Source organism: Myotis daubentonii, chromosome 10, assembly GCF_963259705.1.
Source record: "Myotis daubentonii chromosome 10, mMyoDau2.1, whole genome shotgun sequence".
Lineage (NCBI taxonomy): Eukaryota > Metazoa > Chordata > Mammalia > Chiroptera > Vespertilionidae > Myotis > Myotis daubentonii.
In genome coordinates, this window is record NC_081849.1 from 7251044 (window position 1) to 7271285 (window position 20242).

Genomic DNA, 20242 nt, shown 5'->3' on the forward strand with positions numbered 1-20242 from the left:
GTTCCTCCCCTTCCCCCACATCCCATGAAGATTCTCCCTGGTGACAAGGCCCACCCCCTAGCTCAAGGACAGAGGCAGCTGCAAGCCCTCAGGGGCCCCCACTTGGCCCCATCCATCTAGCAGGGTCTCTGATCGGGGCTGCAGGGGAGGGGACCCGGCAGGCTGCCGGCTCATCCCCCGCCTGTCGGTACAGCTGTCAACACTCACCTTCCCGCCCTGGCCTTCCCAGGGCCGTGCCTGGCTGCTCAAGCCAGGGACACCGCGCCCCGGAGACCCTCACTCAGACCCAGGCAGGAGATGGGGAGGCGACAGACAGACACCCTGCCTGCCCTTGAGCATCCTCAGGCCTCCTTGCCTAAATAAGGGAGCTGCAGCTGCAGCAAGCCAGCTGGCGGGGGGAGGGGCCGGCGGCGAGGCCAGGGTTTTCTGAGGGGCTGGGCCGCCGCAGCCTCAGGGCCCCGAGCCCGCCCATTGGGCCTGCACCTCAGCCGCGAGCTGCAGACGGAGGGCGGGCCGCTAGCACAAGGGGATCCCCAGGCTGGAACCTCGCGCTCAGGGGCTTTTCTTTGATCCCGCAGCTAACTGTCAGAATGTCCCCGTAGAGGAGGGCCCCGCGTAACCCTGAGAGGGCCGTGTGTGTGTGTGTGTGTGTGTGTGTGTGTGTGTGTGTGTGTGTGTTGGTGGGGGCGTCCCTCTCTGGGTGCGCGTCCCCCCTAAATCTCACCCATTATTATCTCAATTCTCGGTTGGCCGGGGCCTCCAGACTGTCTTGCCCTTCACGTTTCTCGGGTCTCCCCGGACCCCGGACTCGTCCTCCCCGGGCCCAGGCCTCGCCCTGTCACCTGCAGCGGCCACCGAGCGCGTGCGGGGTGGACCAGCCGCCGCTCTGCGGGGTGGACCAGCGGTGCTCGGCGCGGTGCGGGCCAGGGCGTGAGGGACCCGCCCTCTCCCTTCAAGTCAGGTCCCCAGGCCTCGGAGCGCAGGGCGGGGGCGCGGAATCCCAGGTCCCGCCCTGCAGCTGCGCACCTGTCCAAGGTTCCCTAAGGGTCCCTTCCCCTCGCGGGGGCGCGAGTCCCGGGGGCTCGGGGCTGAGCGTGGGGCTGGTGGGGGGAGCCCTCGGCGCGGCTCAGCCAATGGGAAGGGCGGGCGCGCGGGGTGTGTGTAGGGGGGTGGGGAGAGGGCGGCGCTGCCGGCGCGGCGGGCGGGAGGGGGCCGGGAGGCGGGGGCCAGAGCCCGAGGGGCGCGCGACGCGTTAACCCTTCCGCGGCCGGGCCGAGCCGCAGGCGCAGCCCGAGCCGCCGGCGCCGGAGCCGCTGTGGGCGCGGAGGGTGGGAGCCGGGAGCCCCGAGCTCGGGAAAGCGGAGCGCAGCGCGGGGACGCGGCGGAGCGGGGCCCGCGGCTCGGCGGGGGCAGGCGGACAGGTGTGCGGGCGGCCCCAGCTCAGGCGGCTCCAGGCCGGGCCCGCGTCCGGAGCCGGGAGCTGAGCCGGGGACTCCACGCCCGCAGCCCAGTCCCGGCCCCGCCCGTGCTCTGCTTGGCCGCGGGGTGCGGGGACCACGGCTAGGCAGGGCTACCCAAAGCCGAGTGTTGGGCCGGGCTGGGCCGGGGTGGGTGGGGGCCCGCCCGGCCCGCCCATGGGCTCAGGATGCCGGTGCGGAGGGGCCACGTCGCGCCGCAGAACACCTTCCTGGACACCATCATCCGCAAGTTTGAGGGCCAGAGTGAGTGGGGGAGGGGCCGGCGGGGCCGGGCACTGGGCGGGGGGCGAGCTCTTCCGAGTGTGAATGGGGGGAGGGGGGCGTGCCCGGGACGTGTGCATCTGCCAAGTGCGAGTCAGAGGGGCTGATGTCCTCAGGGCGCTGGCCAGGGGTCGCGAGGGCAAGGCTTGGTGCTGGGGGCCAAGGGACCTGGTGTTGGGGCGCCGGGTGGGAGGCTCAATTCAGTCTTCTGGGATGGGGAGGGTGTGTGACACTGAGTGTGCAGGGCAGGGAGATGGGATGGGGTGTGCAGGTACCCCTGGCTCCGGGTGCCTGGATGTGGAGGGGCTGTGTGGGTGCGAGGACAGGAGAGGAGGTATCTCCCAAACTGTGGGACCCCAACAGATCGTATGGGTGCCCGTCTTGACTGTACTGTGGGAGAGGGAACGCCAGCAGGTAGGATCATTGCCTAACCTGCTCTTGGGGGTGTGGGATGTGTGTCTGTCACCCATGAGTTTGACCCTGCATGGGCAGCGGGGAGGTGTCTTAGACAAGGCTACACACTGTGGGCCCTGGGCTGAGAGGATGTCATGGGCCGCACCCCAGTTCTGAGGGTCTAACAGCCCCAATGCAGTGCTCCCATGCTGTGGATTTTCCTGCCGTGAGCCCCTTCTCGGGGACTCAGCACCCTAAACTGGCCTGGCAGGGGAGGCTTCCAGAAGTGTCCCAGGCTAGGTGAGTGTGCTGGCAGGGGCTTTGCACCTGCCTGAGCGCATGTGTCTGTCCCAAGGCTGCGTGTACCGTGGTGGGTGTGACTGCCAAGGGCCCTGGGAGCAGAGAGCTGGTGACATTCCTTGCCCATGACCCTGCGAACATAGGACAACGTGTGCTTGTTACAGTGGTGGGCAGAGGGAGGGGTCCGTTCGATGCACAGCATTGTCTGAGCAAGGAACACGATGATCCCGGGGGGGGGGGGGGGGGGGGGGGGGAGGAGACTGCCGGGTGGAGGCCCCGAGGCTGGGGGCGTCTTTCCCACGAGCTCCAGTGCAGGCACCTGGGCTGGGTCTGGGGGCCTGGCTTCTGGCCCTGCCTCTGCCACTGTGACCTTGAGCGAGTCTCCTCCCTGTCTGAGCCTCAGTTTCCACATCTGGGAAGAAGGGTGCATGAGACTGAAGGAGCCTTTCAGGTCCCTTCTGTCCAGTTTTCCAGGAGCTCAGTGAAGGGGGTGAGGGTGGGGCCTGCCTTCGAAGAAACTCCTCTCCAGGCCTGGCAGTGGGTGCCAGGTGGTTTTTCCTTCTTCCTCCGAAGCTGGTGGGTGGCTGGAACTCTGGATTGCCATGGACTTAGGTGGAGATGGAGGCCGAATCTGGGGTCTTTGTATGTGACAGAGAGCCCTGACTAGGGTTGACCACTGCCTGAGGCCTAGGGAACTGACCTAAAGATGACCCAACCTCAAAAAGTAACTTCCTGGAGGCCAGGGTCAGGGACTGAGGCCTTGCCTAAGCAGCCTAGGCCTGGCCCCTGGGATTGCCCAGGGCTGCAGCCTGCGGCCTGTGCCCACTGCGAAGGGAGGGGACAGAGTTCCGACTGCTACTGAAAGCCCCAGCATTAAAGGCCAAAGTGGCCGGAAACTTATGCATTTATAAAAAGCTCTTATCCTGGGAGCATCTTCCCTGGCACCAGCTCCTGCTGCCTGCCTGCTGCTCACCCGCCAGCTCAGCCCTCAGGGCAGGCATGGAGGGGTGAGCCCAGTCTAGCTGAAATAGGTCCATTGGGGCACCCCTCCTCGATGGGGCAAAACTGAGGCAGCCCTCACATTCCCGGGAAAGGTCCTCTTCCCGCATCTGTCTTCTTGTAAGTGGGCCCCTGCCTCAGGCCTCCCCGGGCTGCAGGTGTTCCCAGGGTTGGCGCTGCAGGTCCCTTTCCTTGCTCCCTATGACCTTGGGCTTCTGCCTGTGGCCCTTAGCATATTCCTTCACCTGCTGCCAGAACTGGGTTTAGAAGCTGGCTCCCATTTACAAGCTGCAAGCTGTGGGCACGGCTCTGAACTTCTTTTGAGTCCCAGTTTCTCCATCTATAATACGAGGACGCCTACCTTATGGGGTTGTCAATATTACATGAGATACAGCATAGCAGGTGCTCACGTGGTACTTTCCTCAGCCTCCCCAGCCCCCGACTGCCCTTACAGGAAGTACTGATACTCGGGGGGAGTGATTCCCTAGGGATCCCCGGGCTAAGCAGTGTCCAGGGAGCTCCGCTCAGTCTAGAGATGGGGTGTGTGTCTGCAAAAGCAGCTGAAGGAGCCGTGCAAAGGGAAGGCTGGCCGCCATCTCTGACCCTTCCCAGTCTCCCTCTCCAGGCCCAGTGTTTATCCCTCCGCCGCGGCTGCTGACACACGTTGCTGACACCCGCCCAGTCTGGCCCTGGCCCCAGGCGCGGAGGGGCGGCAGGCCGCTGGCAGCCTGCCCCGGGGAAGCCACGGAGCCAGCCCGAGGGCCCGGCGGGAGGAGGCGGGGCGGGGGGGGGGCGCCGCCTGACGGGCTGGCGAGGCACCTGTGTCGGGGCACAGCTGCGTTTGCCCCCCTGCTGGGGACCCCGGCTCCGCGGTGCTCCCTGAGGCCGGGAGTCCCCGGGCAGGCGGCAGTGTGGGACGAGAGGATGTAGGTGAGGGCTGGAGCCCTCGGGGCAGGGTCCCTGCTCACGTGCCTGTTCAATCCCCCCCATCCACCTCCCCGCCCCCCGCCCCGCCCCCCAGGCCGCAAGTTCATCATCGCCAACGCTCGGGTAGAGAACTGCGCGGTCATCTACTGCAACGACGGCTTCTGCGAGCTGTGCGGCTACTCGCGAGCCGAGGTGATGCAGCGGCCCTGCACCTGCGACTTCCTGCACGGGCCGCGCACTCAGCGCCGGGCGGCCGCGCAGATCGCGCAGGCCCTGCTGGGCGCCGAGGAGCGCAAAGTGGAGATCGCCTTTTACCGGAAGGATGGTAGGCGGGGCCGCGGGGGCGGGGCCGCGGGGCGGGGCCGCGGCGGGGGCGGGGCGGACCCGGGGTGGGGGCCGCTGGAAAATGGCCCGAGCCTGGGCGGGTTCCATAGTTGCGTGACCCCAGCTGGGGTCATTGCAGTGGGCCAGGTGGGAGGCCAGGGCTGGGCACTGGGGCTGCAGGGCGGTCTGCGTCTTCACCTCTCTCTGGCGGGATGGTTTTTCGGGGTAGCCAGGGGGCTGCTTGGCTGTAGGTCTGGCGCCTCTGGTTCCTTCCTCCCTGGGCAGATGTGGGCACGATGAGCTAGAGGCGGATGGGGCCGGGATGGCAGGTGCGTGTGTGGACAGAATAGGTCAGGCTGGCGGCTGGGCGCTGACCTCTGATCACGGGCCTCTAGGGACCCTAGCAGCCAGCCCCTGCCGTGTGCCTGACAGGTCTGGGGAGAAGTCACTGAGGGCCAAGGGGGCGGGGGCTGAGGACTAGCTCGCTCTCTGCTGCCCTTCTCCTACCCCCTCTCTCTTCTGCACTTCAACTGCACCTGGCATGAGGTGTGTGCCTCTTCCCAACCCCAGTTCCCTTTGTCTCATCTGTTGAGGCCCCGCCTGCCCTCCCTTCCTGCGCCAGGTGTCTCGGCTCAGCCACCGCCTCCTAGCTCTGCTGCTCTGGGCTTCCGGAGATCGGATAAACAGAGCTCTGGGCGGGGCTGCTCCCACACGTGTCTGTCCTGGCTGGTGGGCTTTGAGAGGTCTGCAGAGGGCTAGGGAGGTGGCTCCAGAAGGTGCCTCTGGACTGCCCATTGGTGCCCAAACCTAGCTGCCCAGTGCTTGCAGAGGAGCATTTGCTGAACTCAGGGTCTTGCAGATAGAGCAGTGAACACCAGCCGGGGTTCCTGCCTGTAGGGAGCTGACCTGCTGGAGGCATGCTCTGTCTCCCCCTGGGGGTAGGCAAAGTGAGCCAGCAGCCAGGCCCCTGGCCCTGCCTCTTGGAACCTCCCCTCCATGCACAGGGTTGGGTGCCCTGTAAAGGCTTGTGCCTCCCCGATGGCCCTGCTTTTGCAGGGGTGCCCAGCCTGGGACATCACTGCACACACAGCATAGAGGGGACACTGTGGGGGTTCTGGCTAGGAGGCAGGGGCTGCCAGACTGGATGGAAACTCGGAAGGCAGGGCCTGTCTGCTTTTTCACCCATGTCTCCCAGAACCTAAACCAGGGCCAATTTGCTTTTATATCTGCCTGGCCATCTAGTACTAGCTAACATCGGTGGGTGGCTTCTACGTGCTGGACACTGTGCTACTAAATGTTTCACTTACATTATCTCACAGAATCTTCACAACAACCCTGGGAGGTAGATATAATTTTTTCTCCATTTATGGACGAGGAAACAAGTTTGGAGAAATTAAGAAACTTTTCCAAAGTCACACAGCCAGTAAGTGGCAGAGCGGGGAGTGCGACTGTGCCTGTCTGATCAGAGCCTCCCCACTCTGCTTTGCTGTCATATATGCATTAACAATGACACCAACTAGTTACAGGGGTATCTACAGATTCGAACGACTTCATGTACAATTTTATCTGAAAGTTGCAAACCGTTGGTGGAATGAACAGAATGCGAATACATTAAGTCTGATGTTCAGGTCTGACACCAGAAATAATGTGATGTAGGGCCACGTTGGTTACTGTCTTGAACCTCTTTCTCGTTCTGGGATAATGAATCTGCTCAGCCCCTTGGCACCAGGGGCCTGAGTGCTTCGTCTGCGCGGTAGTGTGTGTGGAGCAGGCCTTCCTTCTTTCCCCAGGTTGGCTCCTTTGGGGGAGGATGGCCAAGGGACCCTTTCTGCAGGGGTGCTTGGAATCTTGGTGACCTCGAGGATCACAATCCAGCTCACTCAGTTACAGATGGAGAAACTGAGAGGCGGAGGTCCAGTTACCAGTGAATCAGTGGAGGGAGTGGGACTAGAACCCAGGCCCCTTGCCCGCGTTCAGTCTCTTTGCCCCGTCAGGTTACGAGTCCAAAGGAGGCTGTGACCCAGAAAATCCTGTGCCAGTCATCTCTGCCCGCCCCCTTCGCTGCTCTCACACTTCCCATGGGGCCAGGTATCTCCTGTTGGCCAGCAGACTGGCCCGGGCCCTCAGGTCATGTGAGTCCCACTTGTCCTGGCACTGGAGCCTAGGAAGCGGACAGATTTCCTCTGCCTCCCCCTCCGCCTCCCCCCTCCGCCTCCCCCCTCCACCTCCCCCCTCCGCCTCCCCCCTCTGCCGTGAGACGATGGGTCCCTAGGGAGGTTCTGTGTGGCCTGACCTGTGCTGTGTGCGTGCGTGCACTAGCTCACACTTTGCGCCCGGGCAGAGGAGGGAGGCAGAGGTGTAGAATGCCAGGGCCACCTCTTGTTTCTGTCCAGGCCTTTCTCAGGGTCTCTGCCTGGGCCAGCCAGGGGGAGTAGGTCCCTGGGCTTCAGCCCCAGGGAGGTGGGTGGCTGGGCAGGAGGCGGGGCCTTTTGCTGGCAGGCGCCAGTGCGGACAGCTGTGCTGTGTCGGTGCCTCCGGCCTAGCTCTGTGCAGTGTCAGGGCCTGGAGCCAGACAGCTCCGTTACTTAGTTGCTGGGATTGTTGGGAGGCAGGGAGGCTGGACTGAGGGAGAGACACGAGGTGCCAGGGACCTGCTGGCCCCATGTCCATGCCCCTTCACGTCAGGCCCAGGATTAAAGTGGCACTGGGAGCAGAGCCAGCTAGTGTGGGGCTGGCAGGCAGTAACATGGCTCCAGGGTCCTGGGGCCTTGCCTGGGCAGCAGGTGCTGCTGGAGCACATCTGCATCCCCACATCGCTGGAGGGGTGGCCCGGGATCCCTTTGAGCAAGGCTCCTCCTCGCTTGCTGCCCTCCTCTGCCGGGCCTGGCGGAGGTCCCCCCTGCTCTCTGTCCCTGGGGTCCCTGGCCCCTCTGCTCTTTGTTCCCGCTGTCTCTCTTCGCCCCACCTCCTGCAGCGCTCAGCCTGTCTGCCTGTGCCCATGGCCTCTGCTGCTTTCCTCTCCCCAGGGCTCCCTCCCTGCAGACACCCTGTCCCCTTGGTCTTATCTCCTCCTCCCTGCATCTGTCTGTCTTCTTTTCCCCACCAGCCCCCCTGAGCCTTTCTCCCTCTGGGCTCTGTCTGGCTCCCCCATACCTCTGCCTGCACTGGCCTGGTCTCCGTGTCCCTGTGTCCCCAGGAGCCCATGCGTGGGTGGAGATAGGGGTGTCTCTAGAGAAGAATCTGTCTGCTTCTCTGCTCCAGCTGCAGGCTGGTTGCCATGGTAACAGGGTCAGAGGGCACCCACTGCAACAGCTGAGCTGTGGGCTGGGGAGGAGTGGGGACCAGTGAGCCAGCCTGTGCCCTGGATCCCCCAGTGCCTGTGGGGACCCTGAGCCCCAGAGGTGGCCCCATACCAGCTGGTTTATGGTTCCCAGATTCAGACCCCAGCTTATGCAGGCGCTGCTGGCACCAGTGACACTCCTATGGGCCTCCCTTGACCCTCCACACACCCAGGCCATTTCCCCATCTCCTCCCATGCCCCTCCTCCAGCACAGCTGACCTCTCTCCAAGCTCAGACCCCCACCCTCCTCCACCCTCTCCAGGCCCATGGCCCTCAGGGCCCAGACCCCTAACTGCAGTGTGCTGTGTGCAGAAGCCCCGTGTTGGGATGCTGGTGAGGCAGCCCCAGGATTTATTGAGCTGGGCAGGCAGGGCGGGACCCAGGCTGGTGCCATCCTTGAGATGGGAGCAGCCCAGATTGAACACCGAGGACAAGGTTAGACATAGGGAGCACTTCTCTGGAGGGGCGGAAGCCATCAGGGGCTCCCTTCTCCTTGGGCCTTCCAAGACAGGGCAGGTGAGAGCACCTGCTTGTGGCCAGGAGGCCAGGAGGCCAGGAGGCCAGGAGGCCAGGAGCGGTGCCCAGGGCTCTCCCCACCCAGCACCTTTCCTCCAGGCTCCAGGAGGAGACATTCCCAAGTGGGAGCAGGGTGCCCTGTTCACAGTTCTGGATGGGTCTTCCCGTCCCTGGGGCAGAAGTGAGGCAGGCCTGCCAGGACCGAGGAGTGTGGGCCACTCCTGCACACTTGGCTCTGGAGAGTGTCAGGAGGGCGGCTCCTCCGTGTTGTGTCTGCTGTAGACCCCAGAGAGGAGCTATGTAAATATTTGCACAGATCGGGCGGGATGGGAGCAGAGTTTGGTGATGGCCTTGGACTCTAGGGAGGGGGGCCAGTGTGGGGTGGGGGTGAGACTGGTGAGACTCAGCATGTTTTAGCCCAGAGGTGGCTTCCAGGGTGTTGTGACAGGTTCTAAGAAACCCCTTTCACACTTAAACAGCTCCCCACACCACACACACACACACACACACACACACACACACACACACACACACGGTGCTTCAAATACCTCCGTTAGAGAACCTTTTGCTTGAGGGAGAATGAGTCTTTTTCTTTAAAAATACATTCTCTCTCATCACCCCTCCCCCACGTGCAGGGAGGAACATGGAGTTATCTAGCCCCTTAGTGTGTGGGAGCTTAACAGAAACTTTGCTCCCTGCTGTGGAGGAGGGCCCTGGGGTCAAGGCCAGAACAGGGAGAGTGGAGGGCACCTGGGCAGGTGGTTAGTACAGGAGAGGCCCCTCCTGCCCTGACCTACAGGTCTCCATGCTGTGGACTGTTGGCCTGGAGCAAACCTCTCGTTGTTTAGGTGACATGAAGCGCCTGAGGGCTGGACAGTGTCTTCTCCTTGGCCCACGTCTTCCTTGTTCACAGCTGCGGATGAGGGTGCCATGTCAGACTTCTCCCACCAGACTGCAAGCTCCGTGAGGGCAGACAGCAGTCTGTTCAGTTCTCTGTTGAATCTGTGTGTCCAGTGCATAGTGGGAGCTCAGTATATGCTTGCTTGCTTGCTCACTTAATGAATGAACGAACGAATGAAAGAATGAATACGGTGGGCGGGGTGTTGTTGCAGAAGCCGTACACTGGTGTCAGTGACTTGGGAGCAGTTTCTGGCCCAGTTACAGAGCTGCTGTGTGACTTTGAGTAAATCACTTTCCATTCTGGGCCTCAGTCTCTCCCTCTGTGAGGGATGAGGATTAGAGGATGGGGAGGCTTCAGGGCCAAAGGAGGGTGGGCCAGGGAGAGGTTGCCTGAGAGGCCTAGGAGTCCTCCAGCCCTGCTGTGTGTGGGGACATGGTGGGGTACAGAGAAGGTATCTGGGACTCCCAGCCCTCGCCCCACCCAGTGATGGACCAAGGAGGCTTGAGTGGGGGAGCAAAGCTGGGGGAGGTGGCGGTGGCCTGGGCCGCACTCACAGGCACAGCCATTGTGACTGCACTTCCAGTTTTCAGGTAGGGAGGCATGCTTTTTGACAGGTGGTCCTCACAGCCCTCAGAGAGGCAGACTTCCTCTCCATCGTTTCACAGGAGGGAAACGCTTGCTCAGAAAGGCTAGGGGACTTGCGCCGGTTGACCCAGCTGGTGGGCACCTGAGTGGGCACTGGAACCCAGTTTTCCTCTTTCAGCTCTAGAGCCCTCCCACATGCGGCTGGAATTCTGTCACACCAGCTGTCTTGCCCCAGAGAGTCCTTTGGGGGCACGATGGGTTCAGGGCCCCAAGAAGTGTGGGTGTCAGCTCGGTTCCAGAGCCGCAGTTCCTCATTGGCTAAGTGGCGTCCAGCACCTGCCCTCCCAGGTACTGAAGTTAGCTGAGCCAGGGTCTCAGCACTCCTGTGCCCCATTGCCCTGTCCTGCAAGGGACCCTGCCTGTCCCAGCTCCTGCCTCTCCCTCAAATCATGCAAACACGATATTTGTGTTATTGTTTTCGCCTTCTCTTTCCCTTGCTTTTTTCCCTTTTGCTCTCATTCCCCAGTCCCATTACCCTCCCCTTAGGCAACCATTGAAATGTACTTCCTGTGAATATGCTGCTTGCATATGTTCTTGCAAAATGTGTGTTTTGTCTGGATGCGTATAGGTTTAATTTATGTAAATGGGATGTGCTAGCTGTTGTGTTCTGGCACTCACTCTCCTTACGCAGGAGTACGCCTGTAAGTCCATCCAGGCTGTTACTTGACATCTAGTCTGTAGCTTCATATTCTGTGAGGCAAACCCACCTAATTTCCTCCCACGGAGGGCCCTCCACAGCGTCTCCCTAAATAATGCTGCAGTGACCATCCTCACCCGTGGCCCCTTTTGGACTCATGTGAGGGTGTCTTTGAGATACATCCCCAGAGGTGGAATAGCTGGATCATGGGATCTGTGGGCACCTAATTCAACTAAGTATTGTCTGACTGTGTACCAGCTTGGCTGCCGCCATCATCACCTGCCTACACAGAGCACGAGGCTGCTGTTCCGCCATATCTCCGCCACACCTGGCATTGTCTACCTTCCTAAGTTTTGCCAGTCTAATAGGTGAAAGTGATATCTTGCTGCTTGAATTTGCATTTCTTTGGCTTCACATGAGTTCGTGCATCCACCTCATAGGCTGGACAGCCTCTCAGCTTACTTTCCCGTCAATCACCTGCTCATATCCTTTGCTCACTCTTCCACCGAAGCCGCTGTCTTTTGTTCTTGGTTTGCAGGAGTTGCTTGTGTATTCTAGAAATGCAAATGCCTAGTTAAATATTCAACATACATATCCTGGGCATTATTTCCTGCTGAATCGAGATACTGCAAATGTTTTCTCCCATTCAGTTGTCTGTTCAAGTTATCCAACAGAGATACTGAATTTTGAACAAACACACTGCCTGAGTTTTAGCTTTGTTTGAGCTTTTGAAGTTTTGTTGAAGAAATTCTTCACCATCCGGAGGTTGCAAATGTCTACACCCCCTTCTTCTATTTACTTAATTGTTTCACCTTCCTCGGTTGGGTCTCGGATCCATCCGGAGCCTACCTCTGTCTGCGGTGTCGAGTAGGGATCAAGTTATGTTTTTTTCCATGTAGTGAGCCAATTTTCCCAACATGACGAGTAAACAGCCTGTTCTTTTCCGCTGGTGTGTGGGGCCCCCTGTACCACCAGTTAATTACCCATATATCCTTGGGTCTTTTTTTGAGCTTTCTATTCTGTTCCAAATATTTATTTGTCTGTTCTTGCATCAAAACCACATGAAAAAATAACAACAATGACATTTAGTATATCTTAGCATCTGGAAAGGCACATCTTTTCTCTCTATTCTTTTTTTTTTTTAAATATCTTTTTATTGATTTCAGAGAGGAAGGGAGAGGGAGAGAGAGATAGAAACATCAATGATGAGACAGGATCAATCATTGATTGGCTGCCTTCTGCACGCCAGATCAAGCCCACAACTCAGGCACGTGCCCTTGACCGGAATCAAACCTGGGACCCTTCAGTTCGCAGGCTGATGCTCTATCCACTGAGCCAAACTGGCTAGGGTTTTTCTCTCTATTCTTCATTCTAATGGTTGACATAGGTGTTTGTGGGCTTCTCTTTTTCTTTATAAACTTTCAAAAAACTTTTATCAAGTCCCTGCAAAGAAAACCCCCACTATAATCTTGACTGGAATTAGATTGGTTTTATAGCTGAATTTGGGGAGAACTGACATCTTTATAATAATTTTCCTGCCGAAACCGGTTTGGCTCAGTGGATAGAGCGTCGGCCTGTGGACTGAAGGGTCCCAGGTTCGATTCCGGTCAAGGGCATGTACCTGGGTTGCGAGCATGTCCCCAGTGGGAGATGTGCAGGAGGCAACTGATCGATGTTTCTCTCTCATCGATGTTTCTAACTCTCTATCTCTCTCCCTTCCTCTCTGTAAAAAATCAATAAAATATATTTAAAAAAATAATAATAATTTTCCTATCCAAGGGCCTGGATTATCCCTCCATGTATCAGATCATTTCTGTATCCTTTATTAATTTAAATCTTTGTCCCCCATCCCCCCCCCCAAAGGCCTGCACATTCCTAGTCAATTTCTAGATATTTTATCCTTCTGTCGCTGTTATGAAAAGGGCCTTCTTTTGGAACACCTATTTGAGTAGCTCCATGCTGGTGCAGAGAACTGCTGCCCATTTCTGTGGGCTGACCTTGTACCAGGCAGCTGTATTGAACGCCATCATTTGTTCTAATAGTTTATCTGTTGATTTGGTTGTATTTTTAGGGAGATGACCCTATCATCTGCACATAATGCCGGTTTTCTGTTTACGTTCGGGTCATTGTCGTATGTTCTGATGCCATTAGAATGTTCCACTGGACTTTTCAGGAAGCTTTCATGTGTGCTGTCTGTGGTGGCACGTCTCAGAGTCCTGTGAGATGGTCGAATTCTGGAGGGATTACAAGTCTCGGTTGAGTGATTGAGAAGCTGTGGCTGATGGAGAGCTGGAGTTAGGGAGAGGTGTTCTCCAGGCACCCCAGGCTTTCTGGGGCACGCTGGGGGCTAAGAGGAGGCACAGTTCTGGAAGCTTGCTGAGCCTGGGGGAGGGCAGGACCCCCAGGTTGTCTCCTGGTGGACACGTCTGTGAGGGGTCATGGTGAAGCAGGCTGGTAGGGGTCTGAGGTTCAGAAATCCCACACCTGTGAGGCTCCTGCTCCACTGCTCCCCAGGTTCCTGGGCGGGCAGCCTCCATGTGCCATGCTAACTGCTGACCAGATTTCATAACACGTCAGCAAAGATACCGCCTGATTCCCACGGTGGTCCTGACTGCTGTCTAGACTCTGATGGTTTGAAATGGACAAATTAGGTTGAGATGGGACAGTTGGTACCCTTGGATCTGGAAGAGCTTCGAGGGTGGGAGATGGCCCTGTTCACACACACCTGTCATTGGCGCAGGTGGAGGCCTCAAGTCCACCAGCAGTCCTCAAACACCTGCTTCCCCAGTACTTCCTTTGAACAGCCCAGCCCTAGCCTCAGGGCTCTGACTCTGGGGGAGGGAGGAACCTCACTCCAGAAGCCAGTATGCAATTATCTCCCAAATTAGGGATATCGTTTTAGAAGAGTTCTCAATGAGAAACATCCATGTGGGCTGGATGGAGCAGTCAGGGAAATCTTTGTGGAGGGATCCTGCAGAGCCTAGAGGATGGCTGAGTTGGAGGAGAGAGGGGTCAGGGCTGTGGGGAGTGGGAGGCTCGGTGAGGCTGGGGTGCCCTGTAGGCCAGCCCACTCGTGTCTCAGGTGTCTGTGTGCAGGGATTGCTGGGATCCAGAAGGGCAGATCCTGAAGGATTCTCAGCAGGGACGGACACCAGGAAGTCGGAGGAGGGAGGTGAAGCGTGCAGGCCTTGGGGAGGAAGGGAATGGATCCACGGAGCAGCTTTCTCCGTCTGAGCACAGCCTTGCTCTACCTCCTCGGGCTCATGGGGAACAGGGCCGGTGACTCCACGTGAGAGACCAGGAGGCCGTGTCCCCGAGAGGTTGAGTGGCACCCAGCGGACTGGCGCAGGGCCGGGCTGGGCCCAGAGCTCTTCTAGAAGAAGCTCTTCTCTTGAGACTATCACTGTGGTTGGGGAAGGGGAGATGATGCAGGCAGGCCACAGGCAGTGGGTTTGGGGGGGGGGGCTAGATGACTGGCCCCCTGAGACCCTCTGTATGGCCTCTAACTCCCTGGGAAGGTGTTAGACAGGGAGGGTGGTGGAGGTCTGTCTGGGGATAATGCCTCTTTTGTGTGAGTCGGGGTCTGGACCCTGGCTCCCCACTCCTGCCCTGCAGTGAGTCTTCCCCAGGGTGTCTGCCTCGCAGCCCCTGAAGCAGCCGAGAAGATGGCCTCTCTCTCCCCACCCCACCGTCTCACACGCACTCATTCACTGGCTGGCCTCTCAGCTCCCCTACTCTGTCCCCTGGTCCTGCAATGTCCCTCGCTTCCCTAGGCCCCAGGCTGCCCATGAGAGCCGTGTTAGTGACACGATGGCCTCCGTCCAGGAGTCGCTCCTTCTGCATCTTCCTGTCGCCGCCACCAGGCTAAATATAACCTGACACTGCACAGCCCTGCATGAAGACAGCGTCTCTGCCTGGGGGCGGACAGGGCTGATGGGGCCCCAGCCTCCTGCCCTCAGCGTGACTTTGGGCTCAGCTCCTCTTGCTGGGAGCGGGACAGGGAAGGGACCAGGGCTAGGATGGCTGCCTCCCTGAGGTCACCTTCCTTGCAGGGCCCTGTTTCGTTACAGCTCTGGATGCTTCCACAAGCCATCTGTCATCTCATCTGGCGGCCAGGGCAGGAATCGCTCATCCCTGTGGTGTCCCCAGGGAGCCTGAAGCTCAGAGAGGCGGACGACCTGCCCACAGTCACACAGCACTTGCTCAGGTCTCCTGATGGCTGGGCAGATCACCTCTGCTCCCCGGGCCCGTCCCTCTGCCTCGGTTGTTCTCTCTTCCTCATCTTGCCCGGGCTCTGGATTGGGGTCCCATTGACTCTCTGGCGTAGTGAGGGCAGGTGCCAGGCCTGTGTGGTTTGTGCTGCCCAAATGCTTGACATTGGTGCCCTCAGTGACTGCTCGTGGGGGGTGAAGGAGCACCACGACCTGTTTACAGGCACGGGGCTGACTTGGGGGTTTGCTGAAGGACACTCTGAATCCTTGCTGGCCCCTCCACCCCTGGCCACACCGCCCTGATGGATAAGGCCTGGGAGTGATAAGCTGAGGCCAGGGGTGCCCAGAGGTGGGAAATCCAGTTTGGGACCGTGAGTGGGGCCCCGGTTGGGTTGGGACACTGGGCAAGAGGATGGCCAGGGTTGGCAGATGAAAGTAAGCCAGCACTGGGTTCTGATGAGGACGGCACCCTTCCCTGGGCACAGGAAGAGCTGTACCTGCTGCACCTGGAATGTGTCCAGGCCTGGTTCTCCCCCAGGGTCCCTCCGCTGTCCCCGCCTCCTCTCCTCCTCGGTGACCTTTGGTGAGCTGCATGGCTGTGTCTACTTTCCTGTCTCCATCCCACAGACCCAGGGTGCCCTGAGCTCCAGGAGGCAGGCGAGGGCTGGGCACTCAGCCTCCCCACCCAGAGCCAGGTGTCCTCAGCTTGGGCTGGGGGTTGGGAGTGTGAGTAAGGGCTCTTGGCATCAGCTACAAGAGCCAGGTGGCTCGGGGCCTCTCCACTGGGGAGACCCAGCCACCTGTCTCTCCCTCTCCTCCTCCCAGGATCAGGACTTCCCAGGAGTCCCGCTCTGCTTCACACATGTCATCCATCCCTCCAGCCTCCTGGGGTGCGCGTGACCCTGAGTCTGGGGAGGGGAGGTGACTTGCCCAAGGTCATTCTGACATAAGGAGCAAAGGCTATTTGACTCCACAGCCCGTGTCCCTCCCCTTTGCGTCGGGGAACCCCACATCCTATCTGTGGGCAGAGCCGGGGCTGGGGGGACCCCGGGGGTGGGAATTCTGCTCCCCTCCACCCCTTCCCTCCTTCCCAGCGCGCTCTGGTGCTGGCTGCCTCAGGAGTGTGGGCCGCGCCTGCCACGGTGTGGCTCTCCGCGGAACTGCAACCTCACGCAGCTGGGCGGGCAGAGTCAGCCTCTGCTGGGTGCAGGGCAAGGTTGAGGGAGGAGAGCAGCGAGTGGGGGCCAGGAGCAGGACTGTGGGGGGCAAGGCACTGTATGTGCTAGTGCCAGCATGGGTCTCCCAGAAGCAGCTCAGCCACCGACTGCCGACATTTCTGCTGTGTGAGGGTCAGAGACCACCTGCCTGCAGGCCTGACAGGCGCCTGCTATCCCTGTGCCCCACCCCTGACCTGGGTTTGAACCTCAGCTGCCCTCAGGGACCCCCGCCTCCCATACTCCCAGCCCAAGACGAGATGGGGCCCATGGGGTCCGCTGGAAGGTCTGGCTGGGGGTGAGTGATGTGACGCTCACTGAAGACCCAACCAACCAACCAACCAACCAACCATCCGTCCAAGCGAGCAGGGGCTGAGCAGGCAGAGCCTCAGAGAGCTCCAAGTCGGCTGCCCGCTTTCCTTCCTTCTGTGTCTCCTTGAAAATAGCAGCTGGCGCCTCCTCTCCCCCTGCCACGTCCCGCAGCCACCAGGCAGGGCTCCAGGTCACATTTTTGGAAGAAGCTGGGCTTTGACAGGGTTATTTGAAAGGAAAAATTCCTTGAATGTCACAAAGGGAGAGAGGGCCAAGGGGGCTCTGCGTCTGAGTGTGTGTCTAGGGGCAGGGGTGAGCCTGAGCTGCAATGAGGCTTCTATTTGGAGTTTCTGCAGCCAGGCAGGGGGTGGGCTGGCAGAATGCAGCTCTGCCCTCCCTCACTGAGACATCTGAATGGAGCGGGCAGGGTGCGGAGGCCTCAAGGTCAGAATCCCCAGGCTGTCCTGAAAGGTTGGGCTTTTCCGGGTTCCAGACTCTGGACTTCTGGGACAAGTTCCTAGTGAGGAATGAGGACCAGGAGCCTGGATGCCTGGGGTTCTGGGGCTGGGTGTTTGGGATCTCCAGGGCTAAGGTTTCCTGGTCTCTGGCCTCTCTAGTCCAGATCAGGGCCAGTCCCTGTGCAGGCCGCTGTCGGCCATCACCATATTAGGATATGAACTCTAGGCAGGCTGTTGGGTGCCAAACAGTCTCCAGCTGGGTCTGGCCCCCTGCAGCTCCCAGCACCACAGCTGTGCTTCAATTGGGCCATTTCAGAGGCCGGAGGTCAGGGGACAGTAGAGGCTGCTGATGGGAGATCCAGACAGAGCCCCCAGCTTAGGTTCTGAGGGCTGGGCCAGAAGGGCCTGGGATGAGGTGAGTAGAAGGACCTCAGGCAGAGCGGAGAATCCCTGCCAGCCCCTCACCTGGTCCAGCCCCCCCTTCTCCCCTCCCCACTCCGCCATCCTGTTTCAGTTGGTTGCAGAGGATCTCCTTCCACAAGATGAATCCCACGGCTGTTAGAACTGCTGTTCTGCAGGAACCAGGCCCTTCACGCCTGGTCTGCTCAGAACATTGCCGTCGCACTCCCCACGGCTCAGCCACCAGGGCCTGTCCAGAGAGCCTCCAGGTTGCTGGCCCCTCCCTTGACTCAATCCACCACTGATACTTCCTCTCCACGGCTCTCCATCAGCATTGCCCCATCACTAGCCCCACTGGCCAATGTCTGCTCCCTGGTGTGTTGTTCTAGGTGCTAGGCCAGCAGAGGGGACACAGACACTGGTGAGTTAGGTCCCTGCAATTCAGAGAAGACAGATGAGCAGGTGGACAAGAAAAGAAGTTTGTCCTGAGAAGAAAGCATGATGAGGGATAAGCCTGGTGCCCGCAGGGAACATGGAGAGAGAGGAACAGGATGTTAATATGAGCATGAAGGCCTTCTTCAGAAATTGGCAGAGGAGGGTGAGGGGCTGTGGGCTGGACAGGGAGCAGAGGTGGATGGGGCACATCTGGCCTGGTGGACTGGCCTCACCTGATGGCCAGACAGAGAGACTGGGAGAGAAGAGAAAGACAAGGAGCCCAGCCAGCGTGGCTCAGTGGTTGAGCATTAACCTATGAACCAGGAGGTCATGGTTCAATTCGCGGGCAGGGCACATGCCTTGGTTGTGGGCTCGATCTCCAGTGGGGGGCGTGCAGGAGGCAGCCGATCAACGATTCTCTCTGTCATTGATGTTTCTCTCTCTCTTTCTTCCTCTCTCTGAAATCAATAAAAAAATATTTTTAGAAAAAGAAAGACAAGGAGAGACAGTGATGCAAGATTTAGGAGCAGTGCTTCACGGCTCTTTGGTGAAGGATCACTTTTCTTTATTTCTACTACATCACACACCTTTGTGAAGTACAAAATCACATGCTTGGACATCGTGGCAATGTTGAATTGCTTGAAGGTTTTGAAACTCTTGCTCTCAACTTTGAGTGTATCTTGTTGTGGACCGACTGGTGGGACTAATGCAGAAAGAGCTGGGACTAATGCAGAGAGAGCCAGGATGGGGACAGAGCGATCCCTAACCCATGTGCATTGTTCAGTGTACACCAGGCATTGCTCTAGGCCAGGGGTCCTCAAACTTTTTAAACAGGGGGCCAGTTCACTGTCCCTCAGACCGTTGGAGGGGCGGACTATAGTTTTAATAAAAACTATGAACAAATTCCTATGCACACTGCACATATCTTATTTTGAAGTAAAAAAACAAAACGGGAACAAATACAATATTTGTATTTGCATGTGGCCCGTGGGCCGTAGTTTGAGGACCCCTGCTCTAGGCCCTCAGCATGTGTTGACTTCATCTTTGCAACTTAGGGCAAAGGAACTACTATTCCCACTTTATAGATGAGGAAAACGAGGCACAGGAAGGTTAACTAAGTTGAGCATAATGCATAAATGACTAAGTGGCAGAGGTGGGATTTGAACCCAGAGACCCTGGCCCTAAAGTCTGTGGGCTTAATTCCCACACTGCACTGCTGTGTATGTGTACCCCCACGTCCCGTGTGGTTCAGGGTTCAGGACCTGGAAGAAGGGCCGCACACAAATGAAAGAGACAAGAGATAATAATTTGGAAATTGGGGGGCCAGGCAAGAGCCCATCGCAAGAGGATGGATTCCGCTTGTGCGCAGGCCTCGCCATCCTTTTATTCAGTTTGGGATCCATCCATAGCCCTTAGACAGGCAGGTTCCAGTAACAGAGAGACTATCTTATCAGTAAGGATTTACGTGACTATCTGGTGGGGAAGTTGCTTCAGCTTCCATTGTCTCGACTAAACAGTGGGTGCATAGCTCTGACCTTTGCCAGGGCTCAAGGGTCACCAGTATTCTGGGCTCCTTGACCACGCCTCTCCGCTAGAGAAGACAATAGGCGGCTCCCACACACTGCCCTGTGTGAGGGTCACAAGGATACATTGAGAGGCGAGGGAGAATGAGATGACAAGGTGGAGGCAGAAAGGAGCTTAAGCCAAGGTGAGGGAGAATGCACCCGGGGAGAGGGCTAGAGAAACAAGACAGGCGGAGAGAGAGGGAATGCCTGGCCACCAGCAAGTCGGAGCAGGTGGACTGAGGTCACAAGCTCGGTCTGGCTGGCACAAAGCTGCAGCGGGGAGGGGGGTGGGAAGGAGACTTGGCCAGGAAGGGGCAGAACTGTGTGTGGCCGTGGGGGAGGCAGACGTGGACGGGCCCCTTCAGCTTTCTGCTCTGCCCATCAGGGGCCTTGGTGCCACAGTGGCCGTGTCCCCCACTCCACAGGGAGCTGCTTCCTGTGCCTGGTGGACGTGGTACCCGTGAAGAACGAGGATGGAGCTGTCATCATGTTTATCCTCAACTTCGAGGTGGTGATGGAGAAGGACATGGTGGGGTCCCCGGCCCATGACACCAATCACCGCGGGCCCCCCACCAGCTGGCTGGCCCCAGGTAAGTGTAGCCACACTCGGACTGGTGCAGGAATAACGAGCTCTCCCTTTTCTGGGGCCCTGAGGCTCCCCAAGGCCACTGCCCTGCAGGAAGGAATGTGTGTGCGGGGTCCCTTCAGAGGTTACCGAGGACGTGGCCTGGTCTCATCTGGCTCAAAATGAACAGACAGGGATGGAGCAACAGCGCCACAGGTCCAGCGCCGAGGTGCACCTGGTGTCCTAGCTTTACCTGCTCAGGTTTCCACCGCAGCACCCTCTGGGCGTGGTCCTCTCTGCAGCCCAGGGTTAGGGCATTCACCCTTCCGGACGTTCTGGCCCTTTGCTCATCAGAAGGCCCC

At 58.9% G+C, this 20242-nt stretch overlaps 1 protein-coding gene across 5 annotated transcripts in view; it reads left to right on the forward strand.

The window, feature by feature from the left end:
• Positions 1-1233: 1233 nt before the first annotated feature.
• Positions 1234-20242, forward strand: part of KCNH2 (potassium voltage-gated channel subfamily H member 2) — a 32532-nt gene continuing 13523 nt past the window's right edge. Inside the window, exons 1-3 of one of the 5 annotated variants that reach the window (XM_059711501.1) lie at positions 1234-1721; positions 4453-4683; positions 19741-19905. In XM_059711501.1, the coding sequence (XP_059567484.1) occupies positions 1646-1721; positions 4453-4683; positions 19741-19905 (472 nt within the window). In that variant the 5' untranslated portion in view covers positions 1234-1645. The remainder of the gene's footprint in view (positions 1722-4452; positions 4684-19740; positions 19906-20242) is intronic. The other 4 variants (XM_059711500.1, XM_059711499.1, XM_059711497.1 and 1 more) reach the window with 4 other exon arrangements.